This window comes from Megascapheus bottae, chromosome 6 (genome assembly GCF_031878675.1).
Source record: "Megascapheus bottae isolate mThoBot1 chromosome 6, mThoBot2.hap1, whole genome shotgun sequence".
In the NCBI taxonomy this organism is placed as follows: domain Eukaryota; kingdom Metazoa; phylum Chordata; class Mammalia; order Rodentia; family Geomyidae; genus Megascapheus; species Megascapheus bottae.
In genome coordinates, this window is record NC_143514.1 from 13,802,528 (window position 1) to 13,823,392 (window position 20,865).

Below are 20,865 nucleotides of genomic sequence, written 5' to 3' on the forward strand. Positions count from 1 at the left end.
TAGGATCATTAGTAAGAAATCCATGTAGCTTACCTTTTCCATAGACAAGTTTTCTTTCAATGGTTACATGGTTTTCTATGAAACCAATTGATCCTTATCATAATTAGAATACCTTGCTGTTGTGGCAAGTATTGGCTTTTTGTATTATCTCAATTTCTGTCAGCATTGCATAAAGTGAACAATGCATCATCTAGTTAGGAAACAGAAATTGGATCCCATTCTCTAATTGTGTACTGAATAAAGTTATTAGAGATAAGTAAAACCTATGACTGTTTAATTAAGATGAATTATCCATATACTAAATCCTTCTGTTATTGAGCCATAAATGGGGAATTTGGGATTCTGAGTAAGCTCTGTCCTTATGCGTGGCCTTCTAGGTTGGCCACTTACACCTTTGTCCTTCCTTTGTGCTCAAGTATCTCTATCTTTTTTTAATATACATTTTGGCACAACTTCATTAGGGAGGAAAGTTCAGCAAGCATAATAAATCATGCAAAGCTTCCCAAAGCTCAAATAAATGTATGTTGCTATTTACCATTTTGAATTATTGCCTCTACTCTGACTCCATTTGTCTTGGCATAGATAATTTAGAGGTCATTATGTAAGGCAGAATGGCTTAACCATGTAGTGAAAATTAACTCTTTAAGAGACTGAGGTACAGGGGTTATGTAACATAAAAGCCATGTGCAGTTGCATAAAACCTAAATATTAATTTTTTCCAGTGAATAAGGAAAATATATGTGGGCAAAGTAGTGTCCTTTATTTTTTGTCATTAAAGGACTGAGACAAAATTTCAGTTTCACATGGAATGGATTTCTGTTGAACTTGGTAGTTGTGCTCAGTAAAATATTTCACTGTGATTTACTGTGATTCACTGTGAATTAATTGCTGGTGGGACTGTTATTCTTGGGATTATGTGAGCTTGATCCATAGATACTATCAGAAACCATACTCTACCCTAATTTAAGGGGCTGAAATCACATTTGAAAATTACATTGAGAAGATGTTATTACCATAAAAGCATTAAAATAGCAGGGTATCCCATGACTATCCTGATTTATGAGCTTGTGTTTCTTATGGGTAAATTTTCATTTGCAGTTTGAATTCAGAAATCTTTGAATTTGTCGACAAGTGCATATTGGAGTGGGAGCATAAGGAATCTTAGTAATGAGAAAGATTCATAACTCTCACACCCAAAAGGCAAACCGGTAGAAGGTTGCTCATTTCCAAATGAACTTATTAGTTTGAACATCTTGTGGCACGCCTAATGGGAGACACAATTGTTTCATTAAAGTTTTAATATAAGAGATCTGTTGGTATTATTTGCTGCACATTATAACCACTGTTACAATGAAAGCTTTTGTACTCTCCTCTGGGCCTCTTTTAAATGATATGCTAGTGTCAAAATTTTGATAGCATTCATCCTTGCTATGTGAAAACCTTTTTAACTTTTGAAAATGTTGTGCCCAAAGTTCACAGTCCCCCCGAAAGACCACCAGAGTCCATGACCAATGCAAGCTCGAGCTTGGTCCTCCATGCCTTTGAAACCAGTGATGCTTGGAGGCCTTGAGTACAGAATTACCACAGCTTTTCTAGTACAGAATAAACAAGTTTTAGTTATGGTTTCCCACAGAACTTCAGTTTTAGGTGTCCTTGCTAGCTGTGGAACACAGCTGAAGTCCTAGAAATTACCTTTGAATGTCCTTGTTAGCTCTCTGAGAAAACATCTGATGGAGCATCTTACAGTTCTCCTGAGAAGAGGCAGTTAGGGGATTTCTCAGAACTTGACAAAATGGAGACTGCTTAGAAATAACTTTTTACTGCAGTTCATGGGACTTCAAAAATAATTTAGGCCTTACAAAAAAAATTATAGCTACATTTTCTGACCATCAACTGATATTCCAGAAACTATTAGAAAGTAATAGTATGCCAAACCAAGACATGAATACAAATACAGAAGATAGCATAGTATAGGATAGTAGCACAGATCCATGTTTTTAAATCATTTTCTGAGTCTCACTTTCTACTGTGCTACCCTGATGGTAGCTAGAATTTTCATGATCAACAATGGTTGCTTACAGAAATGATAGTCTCGAGAGTAATGGGTAACTTAAGCATTTTATTTAAAGGATTACAGGGGAAAAGATCTAGTATTGTGATCAGATGAAAGCTGTGCCGCAGAAGAGGGTTTTGTAAAAGTAATTTCCAAAATGAAGCTTGCTTTTGGAATCTTGTATTTCTCTTTCTAAAGTATGTCATTTCTGCATCTGTAGTAAAAACTGATTCAGCCAGATGCAGGGGTGGCTCCCACATATATTCCTCACTATTCAGGAAGCTGAGCTATGAGGATCATGGTTCGAAGCCAGCCCAAACGGGAAAGTTCATGAGATTATTTTGTTTATTTAATTATTTTTGTGGGTCATGTGGCTTGAACTCAGCCTGGCATTGTCTCTGAGCTCTTCAGCTCAAGGCTATCGCCCTACCCTTGAGCCAAGCCCCATTTCCTGTTTTCTAGAGGTTAATTGGAGATAAGAGTCTCAGGTCCTTTTGTGCCTGGGATGGCTTTGAAACTTGATCCTCAGATTTCAGCCTCTTGAGTATCTAGGGTTATGGGAGTGATCTACCACACCCAGCAAGTTCATAAGACTCTTAGGTGAGTCAGAATCTTGATTCTCATACATGCTATGACTATATGACTCTGGAAAAATACACATCATCTTTGCATACCAATTCCATTATCTGATGGAGATTAAAAAAAAAATAGTGCTTACCTTAAGGATTGTTGGGAGCATTTAATTGATTAATATACTTAAATTGTTCAGAAACATGCTTTGTTAATCCAATATTGTTTAAGAAAAATACCCAATTGTTATTGTAATTAATGCTGTTGATACTATATTGATGTATGGCTTCAATATATACTTACATGGACTAGACTACTGGCTTGCCATTCCCAACACTGTTGATGCTCCACTGCTGCCACCTAGCTCTAGAATTTTGTTTGTTTCGATTGGCTGGCTTGTACACAGCTATCACTCTACCATTTGAATCATGCCTCCAGCCCGATCTTAAGCTAGTTATTTCGGAGACAGAGTCTCTCATACTTTCCTGTCCCTGGTTGGCTTCAAACCACAGTCCTTAGATCTCAGCCTCCTCTGAATAGCTGGGATCACAGGTATGACTGCTGGCACCTGTCTTGTTTTTCTTGGTCCACTCTATAGCTTTTTTTAGTGTAAGTGTGAGGGTCACACCCAAACCAGCTTTCTTGAATCTGACTAAATCCCATGTCTTTGTTAAGTAAAATCAGTCACCTTTCCCTTGTGCTCTTAAATGATGCCTAGACCTCTATAGACCATCAATTCCCCTTGCCACTTAGAAACTTTCATAGAAAAGGGAGTTGAATCATTAGACATCTAGTACAAGGTTTGGCTCTACTTTCCTTATTGTGTATGCCCAATCAATCCTAATTAAAATCAACTTCCTTGCACCCCAGGTTTATACTCTTCTCTGCTTACAATTCTCCTGTATTCTCTATTTATTCTGTTCATAGTCTTACATCTTATTATCTTTGAAGTTATTGTATCTCTTACATCTAACTCTAACTTATTCTAATTTGTTGACTGTTTGGATTTATTTGCTTCTGTTTTCAATTTAAACCACACTGTACACCACTTCAAGCTCTTGACTTGTCAGTTTTCCCCTTCCCTTCTGTTGTGACCTGGTGGTAGAACTCTGAAAATGGCTCAGTATGAATCTCTGTCTCCTACACCCCCTGAATTCAGGCTCCCGAGACCACAAAAGGACATTTCAAATTACAGCAATTTCTGCCATATTAAAATGTACTTCACTCAGATCATTTAAGCAGATTATTTATTTTTAATATATACTGAAGTGGCATTACTAGACCCAGAATCTTTTTAAATTAATGACTCTGTCATATATAGTTAATGAAAGTTCATACCGCATGCAACAAACATTCTTTCCATTTTCAGTGTTTCCAGATAGTTGAAAATATACTACTTAAAATTTAAAAAAATAAGAATTTATTTGTATGAAGTTATGAGACAATGTTCTTTTAATTTACTCTTAGTAACTACATCATTGCCTCTTTTAATCATTTGTAACTTCTACATTTGTCTCATATTAGTAGAGCATAAAAATCACCAGGAAAGCTTTGTTAATTTAATTATTAATTTCTTTTTGTCTTTCCTATTGAAATACCTGAAAGTCTATTCAGAAACACTACCTTGTTCTAGGAGAATGACGATTTTTTTTATAGCAGTATATCATGGGTTCTGACCAACTAATGGTTAGTTTAGTGGAAAGATGATAGAGTCCCCAGTGAGTCTTAAAAGTATACATGTGTGCCAAGTTAGGGTTACTGAGCTGAGTGCCATCTCGTGTCCATTGTACTAAGTGTCTCATCTGGAGGGGGGAGGGGGCAAGGAAGATTGTAGAAGTCGTGCTTACCTGAAAATGTTTGGTCATTAGCGTCTTCCTATCATCTTCAATCTGCCGAAACTTGGCCTTCAGCCCTTTCATTTGGGTTTCCATTTTCAAAACATATTGGAAATCACGCTGTGTTCTCAAGTTTAAGACTTCAATAGACTGGGACATATTCTGAACCTGTTAGAAAAATTCATTAGCTGTACCTTATTCCCTGTTTATAGGGATACAAAAATCATTTCTATATAAAAATGGGACACTGTAACAATCTAGGGTTGTGTTCCCCACCACAAACACTCAACAAATCTACCAAAACCAAGTTGTACATCAGCATGATATTTTGAAAGGACACTGTGTCATTAGAAATGGCCAAATATAAATGGTAATCTAGTAGATTATATACAACTTTAAAAATTGAGTTATCATTCCAACACTTCTCAAGCTTACAATACATTTTGCCCAAATGGGCAAAATGGTCAAAATAAGTTGTTTCTGTAAGTTAGATTAGAATGCAATGCTTTCAGTACAATTATTTCATGATAGGACTACAGTGCTCACAACCACATTGGTAGATATGTGACAAACACATGTTACAATTATGGCATCGGCACAGGTTCAGTGAGTCCTGGGCTACTGACAAACTGGAAGCATGTGGCCTAGAAAGCATACAGGAATGAGAAGAAAGAAAGGTACCTCTGCAAAAATTTGACTGGCAAAAACCAGCAAATAATCTGAAAACAGAGGAAAGGCTCTAATAGAGTTACATGAAGAATGAGGGAATATAAACAAACCTTTCTAGAGATTAAATAGGCCTTTGAATTCAGTGTTGTTTTCAGAACAACTTCAGAAAGGGCTAGAGGTTTGTCAGAAGTGTATAATTTTGAGATTCACCCTGAGCTTCTGAATTAAAATTCCCATTTTTTCCAAGATTCCCCCAGGATACCTAATACTATTAAATTTGAGAAGCATTGTTTCACATGAGAAAATGTAAAGAAATTACATAATTTGATCTTTCATTTTAAATCAAGTAAATGCACATCTATAACCTGAAACAGAATAAGGAAAAATAATGAGGAAACATATGGAAGGGTAGGATATATATAATCATATATATAGGATTATACACTCATACATATATATGCTGAATATTTTTACTTGCACAAATGTATATATTAAAGTGTCTACAAAAGTGATTGTGAGGATGGGGGAGGGAAATGGGGACAAAAACATGAGAAGGGGTAGTAATGATTGTTAAGTAATGCACCTTCTATCTGGAGAATATAATGTAACCCTTCTATTAATTACAATAAAATATTTTTTAAAAAGTGGTTGTGAGATGAAAATGTGCTTTTGCTTTGTTTTTCATACTTATACATATTGTTCCATTTACTTATTTATTTATTTATCTTTGCCATTCCTAGGCTTGAGCTCAGGGCCTGAGAACTGTCCTCGGACTTTCTCAAGGCTAGAGCCCTACCATTTGATTCTCAGTCCCAATTCTGGCTTTTTTCTCTATATGTGGTACTGAGGAATTGAACCCTGGTCTTCATGCAGGCTAGGCAAGCACTCTACCATTAGGCCAAACTCCTAACCAGTTCCATTTATTTTTTTATATTCTTTTTTATTGTAATGGGCCAGCCCTGTATGAATACTGTCTTTAATATGGTGTAACTTAAAACTGATTGTATACTGTGTTCTTGTTCTTAGGGACATGTCAGGTATGTGGCTCTCACTGTGTGATCTTTTATGGCAAGGGGATGTGTTTTATTCATGTTTTTTTTTTAAATTCCAGGCCATTACACAGAACCAGATACAGAGCAAGTGCTCTGTCATTGTACATTACTTGAGCTTCCAACAATAACAATAAGTAATTGCGATCCCCTTCTACTTGCAAGGCATAGCATTATGTGACCACAAATATTCCTTGATTTATTATCATTTTTACATTCAGAAAATGTTTTGTTAAAAAAAGAAGTTTTTAGTGCAGCATAACATTACTGAGCCAACACTGAAAGCTGGGCAATTCCATTGTGGATATATACAGTGCTTCCAGAATAATTTTCTAACTCATTGATGGCTAAACATGAATGAAGGAAAGCCATTTGTATTATGGAAATTGATGAGCCATTTAAATATGGCACATGTCTGTGAAGATATCCCCCAGAAAACATGGCTGAACTCTCTTAAAACTCTGTTCCCAGGCAGAGTTCAATTTGAAAATGATGTAAGTCCTTTGAGCAAATAGCTTACAGTTTAACAAAATCAATACCAGGAAACTTAACTGTATATTGTCATGGTGAGGTGGATAGATTAAAGGAAGGAGGGAAGAAGAAAGGTAACAGAAAGCTTGGGATAAAATGGTCACAATATTCAAGGTACAAATGTAAAAGTGGAATCTGGTAACTTGAGGATGGGATTAGAAGGGAGGTGAGGGGATGGTACAAGGGGTACATTAATCATGATGCATTGTACCCATAAACTGACAGGTTGGATTGAAGCCCCTTTAACAACTATTAAAACTAATACATATTCTAGTTAGGAGAAAATAATTGTAAAAAAATGAGTATATTTGTGTTTCTCTTATGACATAGAACATAATTAAAGCAAAATACTTTACATTAATAAAAAATTGAGGTGTGAGAGAAGATATTTTGAATAGAGCTAAAATACCCTCTGTTTTATCTTGATTCAAAATATCAAATTAATTTGTGTTGGTGGTACACTAAATAAATTTTGTGCTGATATTCATTATGATTGTTCATATTTGACAATTATGATAATTATTGAGGATCCAGCTAAGGTGAAGGTTAAAGGTGGAGCTTCCTAAATGAATAGAATCTGGCTGTGGGTTGTTCTTAGCCAGTACTTCTAACTGGCTGAAGCTGAAGCATCAGTTTTCTGATGACAGAAGGCACTGAAATTCAATTATTTGACTTGTAGAAAGGAGATCTGTCTATTGTGTTTCCTCTTTTACTTTGCATGTCACTGACATTGTGCTAACATTCAGCTTTTATGCGTGATCCCCAACAAGAGGTGATAATTTGGAAGGTCCTAGAACCTGTAGGAGATGAATCCTAAGTGGAGAAAGTAGATTATAAATGAGTGTGACTCATTAGGAGCTGCATCTTCTCTGTCCCCTGTCCCCCACCATTGTTTTGCACTCTGCCTTTTGTCTGCTTGAAGTGAGGACTTTGCTTGACCACATGCTGCCATTACAATGTTCTGCTCACTGAGGCCAGGAACAATGGAGCCACATGCCCATAAACTGAAACCTCTGAAACTGGAAGACAAAAACAAATCCTTCCTCTCAAGCAGTTTTTCTCAGGTTTCTGTAACAGTGACAACAATCTGACTGACAGACACACATACTCTAAAGTTTGGCAAACTACTTGTCTGCATTCTTGGATGATTTTGTGACTCTGCATATAAAGTGTCTGTGGTCTTTCTGAACTAACCAAAATTAGCTTATATTTGTCATTCTTTTAATCAGTATGGAGGCCAACTTATTTCTTTTTTTCAAGTATTATGGTTCACTACATTTGGTTAGCCTGGAGTTTATCAAAAATAACAAGATTCTCGTTACTAAGGAGGTTGTGATCTGAGAATTGTGATTCAAAGCCAGCTCTGGCAAAGTCCACGAAACTCATAACTCCAATTAGCCACTTAAAAAGCCAGGAGTGGAGATTTGGTTTGAAGCTATGGTAGAATGTCAGCCTTGGTTCAATTCTTGCTAAGGGGATTTTTTTTTTTAAGAAAAACAACAAATAGGCTTATTTACTGTGGACTGTACCTTGGAAATCTTCAGGTATGAAAATGTTATATATAGGTTTTCTTGTTATATTTTTATATTGCCTGCATCAGAGTCCAAAAGTCAGGACATATCTGCAGGAGCTATATAGGTTCCAAATATTTTTTAGATGAAAAAAATGCAGCATAGCATATAATCTGAAATACCATTGAATTAATTTTCTAATGTTCAGTGGTACACATAATTGTGAAAATAGCTAACAAGACATCACTTAAATAAGTGTAGGTGCTGCCAGTCACATTCCTGATGGCTTCAGGAAACAAAAGATAAACAAACAAAACTTCCAGAAAATTGATCTCAGAAAGATCTAGTGACACTGGAAAGTTTCAAACTGATAAACACTGATTTCCTTTTATGAAAACTTAGAAAAATAGCTAATAATAATAATAACATCTTTTCTATGAAGATTGAATTGTTTAATATAATACTAATAATAAAGACTACTATTCTTTTCTGTGTGGGGGTGTCCACATGCATTCACATGTGCACCAGGCACTGGGGTTTGAATACAGTGCCTCATGCTCTCAATTTGTTTTTCATTCAAGGTCAGAACTCTACCCATTAAGATTTTCCTCCCCTTCCCGCCCCCACCACTGGTTAACTGGAGATAAGAATCTCATGGACTTTGTCTAGCATGCTTTGAACCTCAATTTTCCGATTCCAATTTGAGTAGTCTGAGTATCCAAGATTACAGGCATAAGACACCATACCAGCTCATTATTATTCCTTTTGATAGTATTCTCTTTCATTGACCAAGTCAATTACTTTGGTCTTTTTGGTTGAGGGTAAGTTAGCTGCTTAAAGATCAAACCTCTCTTCGTTTATAAGAATCTTGGATATAAGTAAAACTATAGATATCAATGACTACCTCAGTCTGAAAAGTAATGTTTATTGCAATGTTTTTTTTTTTTCTTTCTTTCTCTTGCCAGTTCTGGGGCTTGAACTGAGTGGCTGGGCACTGTCTTTGGACACGTGGTTCAAGGCTAACACTCCACCATTTTGGGCCACAGAGCCACTTCCGTCATTTTCTGTGTATGTGCTTCTGGGGAATCAAACCCAGGGCTTCCTGCATGCTAGGCAAGCATGCGAACACTAGGCCACGCTTCCAGCCTATTTTTTTTTCTTTTGATCATTATAGCTTTTGTCCTTTAGGCCAGTGTGAAAGCATGTACCGTGCACACAATTCACTACTCCTCTCCTATCACAAAACTACTATATAGCAAATGTGATAATTCTTGTGTGCTTAGATTTTGATTTTGCTAATAATTTTATTCATTTTCTGTTATTTGGGTGCTGATACATTTTTAAAGGCATGGTTGTGTGGATTCCTTTGAAAATCCTCACACAAATTACCTATTGAATGGAATGTTTACCTTATTTTTCCATGATAATTTTCAGCCAGACTTCCTTTTATTCTTCTTCCCTTATTCATTCTTTATTAATTTCTAATTCTACCATTTCTGTGAGATATATTCTCTTTGAACTTATAGAGAGGACTATTTATTTCTGACATTTACAGTTTATTTGAATGTTTTCAACTGATTTTTTGAGAAATGTGTATCTGTATGCAATGTTATACTGAAGAATATTAATACCTGAGATAGAGTTACAGTGCTAGAAATGTTTCTTTGTATATATGACATAGAAAAGAAAGATGCTTCTATGATTAAAAAAAAAAGTACTAGTTTGGGTACCAGTGACTAATGCCTGTAATTCTAACCATTCAGTAAAGGGAGATCGCCTAGGCAGAAAAGTCTGTGAAACTGTTATTTCCACTCAGCTACCAAAAATTCACCAGAAGTGGAGCTGTGACTCTAGTGGTAGAGTTCTAGCTTTGAGCAAAAAGAAGCTCAGAGACAGCACCCAGGCTCTAAGTTCAAGCCCTAGGACTGGTGCAAGCGCGCACGCATGCATACACACACACACACACACACACACACACACACACACACACACACACACACACACACATACAGAGTCACACGATTGATGCAGATTGTCAGTCATTTGAGTAGCTATTCAATTTAATAGAAAAGCAAAATTGAATTTAAAATGTTAAATCTTTTTCTAATCATCATATGTTTGAATTTGTCAAAGAGGAGATAATTATGATTGGAAAACAATACCCCCAAGCTTATTTCAGTTAATGAACAATAAAATTTAACAGTTAGGATACATAATAACTAGTCATTAATTTCAGTGGAAGTTGATATACAGTAGAGCCCTGTCTGCTGACAGAAGTTGGAGCAAGGAGAATGCAATCTCACCGTGGAATAACTGAGACGAAACAGCTAATAAGAGCTATGAGCTTCAAGACAGAAGGATCAACAGACCAAACTTTGTATATAAACTTGAAAATAAACTTCTTAACATATTCTATTATCAACAGACTTCTGAACAATGTCCCCAAAGGAAATTTACATGGACTCTATGGTAGGCGGGAGAAAGTCAGGAGAGTCTGTTATGAAATAGGGAAAACCTTCTCTGTCTACACTAAACAACTAGAAGATTTTATGTTTTTAGCTGTCTTGATTTTATGTTGGTTCTTAGGCAATGTCATCAATGTGTGGGCCATCATGGAAATAATATGGTATGGAGTGAATTAATAAATGTGATACCCACTAAGTGCTTTCTGTTTAATTTATCTTATTATCCACGATATTTAAAATTCAACAGGGTTGTCATCCTTGCCTCATTCGGACTATTCCAGCTGTCCTCCGGTGATCAGAGCGAAGCACATTGAAAGTCTGATGGAGATAATTGAAAGAAACATTCACTGGAATTTCCCCTTCCTGACTAACCATAATAACCTTTCATGAGCTGACTTTTATCTCTAGAAGAGAAAAAAATGAAGGACGCTCATCATTTGATTGTTATGGATGCAGCTTAAGTAAATTATGGAAGGAATGGTTCTGAATGAAATTGAAGAGCTTAATGTCCAAAGGAATGACTTGGAGAATGATGATAAATACTTGGAATTATTCATTATATGCCTGGAGAGCTTGCATACTGCACACCATTATTTAAACTTCCTTGCAAGATTATTAACAGTATCCAAAAAGCATCAGCTCAAGGGTCCATGTGTGATTCGATCCTCTGAGTTGGAGATGAATTTCTCACATCACAGAGAGGCTTGTTGATCTTTTATTTTGTCTTTTGAAAAGACTGACTCTATATTAAGAAGTATAGTAGTAAGCCTGTCTTAAGAAAATGAGGTTAGGAAAAAATATGGTAGAAAAGTTAAAATATTTCTGATGAAGTGAGGGGAAAAAAACTTATTCGTAAAAGATGACATAAAGCAGAGGTATCTACTCAACTGTCTGATCTACCATACTTCCTTTCACAGAATGGTAGATCTCAGTAAAAATACGCAGAGGACCCAAGGCACCTACCTTTTCCAGCAGTTGGCGAAGTTGCCTGCTTTTGGCATCACGGGAACACAGGTTTTGTTCTGGTGCCACCACAGTGCAGATACACCGTCCATCTGGATCCTGTGCGGAGCTGTATACTTGCCACCCTTCCTTAGGGCTAATTTGAGTCTGAGGAAAACCAATGGCAAACACACAAAAACACAGGCTCTTGTTATAGAATCAGGAGAATGTGAGTTTGTAACATCATTAGCAAAGCATCTTTTGTTTGCTTATAAAGTTGATGTCTTCATCCTTTAAAGCGAGAAGAGAAAGATTAGATTTACACAGGCAGTGAGATATCCTTTAACTACCATGCTAACGAGTGTCTTGATGGAAATTCTTAATCTTTCTTTAGATTCTCTATTAACAATGCTTTGCTGATTTCACATTGACTACTTCCCAAATTTTTGTTAGTTTGTTTTTGTTAGTTGTTTGACATTTTAATGTCACTTTAGAACTTTCAGCTAACCACTTAATCGTGTATGACTTACAGGCTCCTTTCTGCATTGGATGGGTTGGCTTGTCATTTTTAACAGTAAATGTCATGTAATAGTATATTTTTTCCTGATCATTACTCATGTCTGATATTTTGAAATAAAGCAAGGAGTTTCCTATGCATTGAGAGTAATTATTAATAAGATGGGAAAGAAGTTACATGATAATATAGGGTAATAAATCAGTGCTGTTTATGAAAGACACAAAAATTTTACAGGGAGTTAAAGAAACGTTTTTTGGCGTAAGTCTCAGGTCTCAGACTAATCTTTCAACAATTTTTCTTTTCCTTTTTTTTTTTGTTTTGTTTTGTTTTTGTGGGTCTTGTGGCTTGGACTGGGCCTGGGACCTGTCCTTGAGCTGAAGAGCTCTACCCCTGGGCTTGGGTGTTGTCCCTGAGCTCCTCAGCTCAAGGCTACAACCCTACCCTTGAGCCAAGCCCCAGTTTCTGTTTTCTAGAGATTAATTGGAGATAACAGTCTTAGGTTCTTTTGTGCCTGGGCTGGCTTTGAAGCTTGATCCTCAGATCTCAGCCTCCTGAGTAGCTAGGATTACAGGCGTGAGCCACTGCGCCGTTTCAACCATTTCTATGCCCTAACTATCTATCTATCTATTTCTCTCTTCTCTCTTCTCTCTCTCTCTCTCTCTCTCTCTCTCTCTCTCTCTCTCTCTCTCTCTCTCTCTCTCTCTCTCTCTCTCTCTCCCTCCCCCTTTTTTCCTTCATTGTCTCTACTCATGTCATTCCAGTTTCCCCTTATACTTCTGTTTACAATTTTGCCTCCTGGCCAATAAAAATCCTCCCTCTAACCAAATTTGCATGTATGTCCTGTGAGCTTGTCAGGTTGACCTGTATAATTGCTCATTTCCCTTTTGCTACTTCATTCGACTACTTTCTTCATGCCAGTGAATTTATTCATCCTTTTGATTTATACTGGGAGAATTGTGTTATTTATTAGGCATTGCATGTGTTTTATAAAACACTGTTGTTTGTAGTTCACACATCTTAGTGCAACAATTACATATACCTGGCTATATGACTATATCTTATCTATGCATAGCAAGTGCACAGATAATCGCTCTTAGTGTTTGTCTCATTTTCTGTCAAGTGAAAGTATAATAGCTTCTCAAATAATAAAAGCAGACAAAACTTGGCATTGCTACAGTGACTGTGACGATGCCCAACCTACTTAGTATGTGTAAGATATAAATTTTGGGTCAGGTGTGAAACCAAGTTCTCTGCTCCAAGCTGTACATTATAATAAGAAATAAAACAAGTGCTTCTTGTGTGTCTGCATTTTACAAGGAAAGAAGCTGGTGACAATACTTTCAGTGTTTATTTAAATTTAACCAAAGTACCTGTATTTCAATATTTACTATAAAAATGGTTAGGCCCAGGAGTGTGGCCTACTTTGTAGAGTACTTGCCTACCATGCATGAAGACCTGGGTTCCATTCCTGGGTGCCACACACTCAGAAAAAAAAGAACTGGTGCTGTGGCTCAAGTAGTAGAGTGTTAACCATCCTTGAGAGAGTTCAAGAACATTGCCCAGGCCCTGAGTTCAAGCCTCAAGACTGGCAAAAAAAAAAAAAAAGTGTTAATGAAGTAGTAAAATTTGTTTTAAAAAGAAATGTTGGGACCAGGAGTTTAGCCTAGGGGTATAGTGCTTGCCTAGCATGCACAAAGACCCGGGTTCAATTTCTTGGTACCATATACATAGAAAAAAAAAAGCTGGAAGTGGTGCTGTGGCTCATGTGGTAAGCACTAGCCTTGAGAAAAGTCCAAGGACAGTGTTCAGGCCCTGAGTTAAAGCCCCATGACTGGCAAAAATAAATAAATAATTGTCTTTTCTTTGTAATTGTGTTTGCATTTTCACTTACAGAAACATTTCCATTTATACTGATTATGTCTCACAGTTGTGGGGTGCTATTTTTTAGGAGGGAGAAGGTGGTAGCATTTTAGGCAGTAGATTTTTAATCCCTAAACTGTATCTGTAACAGTACGATGGTAAATATAAATGTATTTTAAAGAGATTACTGAATATTACTAAATATTGAAAAGAAATGCCTCTCAAATATTGTACCTTTTTTTGTGTGAATTTGTTTTCTCCTGAGGAAATCCGAGAAATATCCAGGGTTCCTTCTGACTTAGCCTCGAGTCTATTTCTACAGCTAGGATGTGCATTCTCTTTAGCTTGGTTCTATTTTTAATTCTGTACATTTCTGAGATATGATAGATAGAAAACATTTCTTGACATTCACAGAGAAAGGAGAGAAATCTTATCTCCATTGTTTTCTTTCTGTCCCAGATCCCACTTTATCAAATACTTACTAAAAATCAATGCATGGGTCATTTTGACTTCAAAGGCTTGAATGATAACCAATCTGGAGTACTGGCAGGCATTCCAATATAAACAAATATTGGGATACCCATAAATTATAAATTCAAAAAAGTCATAAAGATACCATAAGTATTGTCTTTGTCCTATTATTAAAAGCAAATTGTGCTGGGCTTGTTTTTGTGTTTACCTGTCTAATTCCCACTTTTTAATTGTTGAGTGGGTCAGACTCATTATTGTACTTCTTTGTCTTTTGCTGTTTTTCCTCTTGCCCTTTCTTGTGGAGTTTATGCTTGAATATCTAGTTAGAATAGAAGGATGTTTTTAGAATTGTACATTGTTGGAATCTGGTAATATCTTAAAGATCTTGGGGTTACGAGGAAAGTAAAAAGATTATCTTCAGAACAATGATAGCAACCGTTTAGCTGAGTATTTTCACTGCTATTTTTACAAGGCTAAATCACATAACAGGAAGGGATTAGTATGTCTAAATATAGACTCTGAAGTTATCTCCTCACATTGGATGCAAATTTCAAATATGTCATAAAATTAAGGCTTGTAGATAGATTGAATCTAGCTTTTGGATGAAAGAGTCAGACTACCGAATTACCACACTGAAAGATGTTAACAGCAATGAAAACACATTACTAAACCTGGCAGTCTTTACAGTGAGGTTCACTTGCCAAATGTTCGCTAGTGAATATGGACTGCATGATTGCAGAGCTAGGTGAGTGAGGCAGGGGAAAGGTGAATGAGGTTGGCTGTTAGCTTCTGAAATGAAGACTCAAGTCACATGTGTACTTCCAGCTGTCTCCTTGGAAGACCTACAGAAAAGAGGCATGACTTTCTCCACTGTGGTTTCTTACAATTACTTAAAATTTATTTTATTTCATATTCAAGGATTTAAAAAGATACCTCTTTTAGCAAGGAAAAGGGAACCTGAAAGGAAAAAAAATCTTATATAAAAGATGAATGGATTTTAATATTGGCCTCTCTATTAGAGTCAATGATAAATAGAGGAAGCCTTAGGTACATTTGTAGTTTTCTCATTTAGGGCATCCAGATTGTTGTTGTTGTTGTTGTTGTTTTTAAAGAGAACCACAATTCAGCTAGGAAGAAGGACATATTTGGATGTTTCCTAGATATTCATGGGGGGAAAAAAGCCCTCCATTGTTTACTTTTTTAAAGCAATGATTTCACGCGTCAATAAAAGCTCACATAATAGAAAAATATATATTACTTTTCTTAAAAACTTTAAGTAATTATACAAAATATAATACATTGTATCAATATATATTATTGTATTATACTGCATATTGTATATTATGTTATATATAATATTGTATATATTGTATTAAAATATATTAATATATAATACATTGTATATACTATATACAAAGTATATACTTTGTATAATTTAAGTATCTTTACTTAAAGATAATTAAAGTGTCTTTAAGTAATTAAAATACCTTTAAATAATTATACAAATGAAGTGCCATATAACAAATATGACAAAGCAGATGATGAATACAATGCCTTCTTTTATCTTTTCCTCTTTGGCCATTCCTGGGGATTGAATTCCTTGAGCCTCTGTGCTTAAGGCTATTGCTCTATCACTTGAGCCACAGTGTCATCTCTGTCTTTTTCCAAATTATTTATTAAAGATAAGAATCTCATGGACTTTCCTGCCTGGGCTAATCTGGAGCCAGAATCCTCAGATCTTAGCCTCCTGAATAGCAAGAAATACAGGCGTGAATCATCAGCTCCCAGCTAATACAGGATTTTCACCCCCTTCAACCAGCCCCTTCCCTTACTTAATTATGTGATAAATACAATGAAGCCTTGACTGTATTTCTCCCCTTTCCTCCCTTTACTCATGTACCCATCTCTGCTTGGCCCCAAACTTGTCTCTTGCATGTACTCAATTGGACTTTGACTTGGTCTTTCTGAAAGAATATACTATTTGAGCTCTCCATAGAATCTATTATACTTCAGTTAATTCCTTGGTACCACTTGCATACTGCCCAAAAGGTTTACTTCCAAGTTTATAGGCACATTCCAGCTAACAGAAATGAGGGAAAATGTTTAAACTTTGTTTCTCTAGGAAGAGCATATATAAAACTCTACTACTTAGTTTTATGTGTTTTATTACTTTTTGAATAATAACACAATGGAGCAGCTGGTGTTACTGTGCCTATTTTACTGAGGAGGAATCTGAGACTTAGGTGTAGGCAGGAATTTGCTTAAGGTCAGGCAGGAAAGTCAGAAGGACTGGGATTTGTTCTTGTGTAGCCTGATTTCAGAATGTGAAGTTTGACCACCATGTTCCACCACCAATCATTTCACCGTTCTCATGATGGGTGATGGTATCCCGGAGCATTTCTTGGCTACTAGAAATTCAGCCCAGGCATTTGACCTGGAAGCCCAGGTAGGTTCTTACTACCCAAAGTATCCTGAGTCTCATTACTGATGTCATTCTCTTTAAAGCTCTTGCATTAATTAGAACTAAATGAACTGTTTAGCCATTCTTAATATGCAAAAACTTATGAAATATTTAAGGATGCTCTGAACAGAGGAGTGATACTTTCAACAGCTGTATTTCAACTCTGTTCCTTGCTTATAATGTCATCGTAAATGTATGCTCTGTAAATATAAAGCTATCGTCCGGTAATTCTTTCATATCAGTAAGAAAAGATCCCAAGGGGTGAAAAATAAATCAATATACCTGGGTGTCAATAATTTTTCCCTTTCCAAATTGCTTGCAATTGTATTCATCTTATTCCTTTTCAACAATTTACCCTGAGAAAGACAGTGTTTTATTTGACTCACAAAGGAGAAGAAACTCAAAGATGTTAAGGAATTCCTCCCCCCCACAAAAGTGATCTAATGTAGTAAATGTCATATATGAGACACATAGAAGGTTCCTCTAACTTCCAGGCCAGAACTTTCAATGGCCAGTCTGTAGTTCAATGTAGATAGCATATCTATTCTCATTGGCTGATAGCCATAAGCAGGGCTGCTTGAGGAGACAGACACCTCTGCAGCTCTATTCCCAGATAGACAGAGGTCGTCCTTCTGCATATGTGTGAGTAGGAACAGTTAAAGGCTCAGCAAGATGGACCTGAGGATTCCAGTGGAAAGTAGTATGATCAATTACCAGAGTCTAGATTTTATGGGGGGAGAAATCAAAAGAGTAGAACAGCAGACAAAGGGGAGATTTTTCATCCTCTAAACAGACAAAAATTACTGTCTTGGACATTGTTATATTTTACGCTTCCTGCTGAGTTCCTGGATATTTCACAAAAAATGTACACTTAGGCAAAAAGGATAAAGCTACAGAAAATAGTGTACAAGATAGAGATATAAAGCAGAAAGAAATTCATTTATGGAAACCTATCTGATTTAGAGTGGAGATACCTGAGTGATGAAAACTCTTCATAAATTTTCTGTCTGAGGATATATTTGGTCTCAGAGAAGGAAATGTGGTTTGGCATGCTAATGACTTCAGTTGTGGCAAGAAGAGAGATGTGAGGGCAGGAATTAGAGAGAGGTTGACAGTTCACACCAAAAGAAGCTGTGTTCTGAAAGAGGTGTTAATAAAGATGTCACTCGTGAGCAATTTTCTGGCTGTTATTTATAAGAATACTTAGAACTGAGATAAATAAAAAAAAGTCTTTCTTCTTCAGGCTTTAAGGGGTTGGGGGTGGGGGAAAGCTCAATTATAAAAACAATACAAATAAGAAACAAAAAAAAGTATCATTAAATTCAGGGTAGTCAGCTCTGCTCAGATCCTTTGCAAATTATAATGTCTAAGAGTTAGAAAGGACCTTAAAATTCTTACTTAGTTCTGTTTTTCTACTCAATGAAACTTCTCCCTTTAATTCTTGTGTTTCCATTCTCAGTGATATTATGGGACACCATAGGCATTTCACTGCTTCCAAGGAAGCCTCTTCCACTGATGGAAAAGCTGAGGGGTGCAGTGTGAATTATTTTCTCTGTACACTTCTCTATGGGCCCTACTTTTGTACCAGACACTTAACAATACAGCTATATTGTTCATTGGGTAACTCTTGCATTAAAAGACAATTATATTATATTCTGTTCTATTATTGGTATTTGCCTTTCTGTGGACAAAGTCACAATATTCAATGTACAATGTGAAAATGGAACAAGGAAACTTGAGTGATAAGAGAAGTTGGGACAGATGGGAGGGTGAGGGATGCTGACAGAAGAGGTAAAATTAATGAACATAGTGATCAACGGAATACCCATAAATACAAATAATACATACAATACTTATAAATCGACATGATGACTTTAAATAACCTTGTACAATTTCTAAAGATAATTTTAAAAATGATAAAAGCTCTATTCCTTCACTCAGTTCCTCTCCTTAATTTGTTTATTTTCCCATCATGCAATAAGCATTTCATAATGATTTTCAGGGAAAATGGCCATACAAATAACAATAAAATGCCAGAATTTAATTGTATGCAACTGTACTTTGAGCACTTGGAGGCTGAGTTTGAGAACAGCCTGAGCTATATAGTGATATCTTATCTCAAAAAAAGAGACAATAATAACAAAAAAAAAAACAGTAAAACTGTTAACTCAGTCAAGTAGTGGCTGAGGATGTAGCTAAGTGGTCAAGTGCCTACCTTGATGCACAAAGCCCTGTATTTCTTCCTGGAGCACTACAAACAAAAGCAACATTCTTCCTTCAAAAAAGCATAAAAACAAACCAGAACTACTGAAGTCAGAAAATTTCATTTAGAATTAAAAATACATTGGGTAGTCAAGAATAAGAAACTTACTACTGACAGTTCGTTTCAGGGTATTACTGAACTTGAAATTGAGGAATTCATTAAAGTAGTTATAAAGATAAGTCAGGTGGACACCTTAAAATGTAATCAAACAAATGGCTGAGCCCACAAACCCCTTCCAGGCCTTGTGCTACCACCACAGGGGGGAAAGATGACTATTTGAGAACAGTTTGTGTCTGCCCTACGTCCTCTAGCTTTATTTAATTGCTCTTTCCTGTGTTGTTCCTGGGGTGGAGTCCACAGCATGGGGGACTTTTCAGAAGCTCAGCCTCCTGGGGAAATGACTGTGCATCAGAGAGAAGAGCCAGAGGGAGCCTGAGTCTTCTTAGAGTTAAATTCTCCTTTCAGACCCCCAATCTCTCCAAAGACCAAGGCCCATGAAGGAAAAACAGCAGCATCAATAATAAAAGTAACAACAGGAGAATAAGGCACAGAAAAGCAAATAGAAAAAAAAAAGAAAAGAAAAGAGGGCCAGTGTTGGGGCCTAGCCTCCATCCCTGAAGCCTGATTCTGGCTCAGCTGCAATTAAAGGGCTTTGTCCAGGCATTTGGTCTTTTGCATACCTCTCTTAAGGCTGTGTACGTGACTCGATTGAACCCCCCGCAGTTTCGCGGGTCTCGCAGCAGCTCAAGTCTCGCGCGCTTTCCTGCACCTGTCCTGCCCACTACCTGAAAGCCCCACCCAGACCCTTAGTGGTAGCACAGGGGCCCTCTTCCTATTGGCTAGCTTCCCAGTGCCCACCTTCTCCTACCCTAACAGTATGTAACTAATTGTCTGACGAAATAAAGGAGGAGAGCATCAGAGAGAACGAGAGATCAGCAGAGATCAGCAGAGAGATCTGATGCGCTTCCATGGTTAACACTGCTTCTGACTCAGCGTGGTTTTTTCTTCCCCGGTGATTGGGGGAGGGCTGGGTCTTCGACACTTACCATCTCGCTCGGCCCCCGGGGGACTACAGGCTGGCCCTGTGTGTCCCTCCCCGTTCCTGTGTTGCTGCCCCGGAGAGGAGCAACAGCTGGTGCCCCGTGTGAGGAAACTGCCGCCCGTGTGAGGGCTCCACGTGCTCGAGAAACTCACCGCCGACGAGCTAATCGGACTGCGGGTAAGTGTACTCCCATCAAATATGGGAAAGAACCTTTCTAAGAATGACCCTTCCCTCGACTCTCTTAAGCTCTTCCTTAAAAGTCGAGGGTTAGAGATTTTAGTTGCACAGACATGTAAAGTTTGGGATACTTTAGTTAAAATCGCCCTGTGGCTGCCAACTAGCAACTTGGTAGACTGGAATATTTGGGACAAAACTGAGCATCTAATCAGAAAAGCCCAGATTAATCAAGGGGGGATTCCTCCACGAGGCGTTTCTAGTTTTTCTCCTCAACTTTCCAACCAGAGGGCTGAGTCCCCTGGGGACACAGTTAACAAAGAGAGGCCAGATGCCTCCCTTACTCCCTGCAGAGATGCTAATCTCTCATTGTCTACTGAAAGGCCAAGTTCCCCTCAGGGAGATGAGAAGGAGCCACCCTTTGCTCCTCCCCCATCAAACCCAGGCCATGA

The 20,865-nt window shown here is 37.1% G+C and overlaps 1 protein-coding gene across 1 annotated transcript in view; it reads right to left on the bottom strand.

The window, feature by feature from the left end:
* Olfm3 (olfactomedin 3) overlaps positions 1-20,865 on the bottom strand; it is a 216,612-nt gene that overhangs the window by 34,209 nt on the left and 161,538 nt on the right. Inside the window, exons 2-3 of the mRNA XM_090334282.1 lie at positions 11,647-11,793; positions 4,471-4,626 (exon numbers count right to left, since the gene is read on the bottom strand). Coding sequence (XP_090190408.1) covers positions 4,471-4,626; positions 11,647-11,793 — 303 coding nt within the window. The remainder of the gene's footprint in view (positions 1-4,470; positions 4,627-11,646; positions 11,794-20,865) is intronic.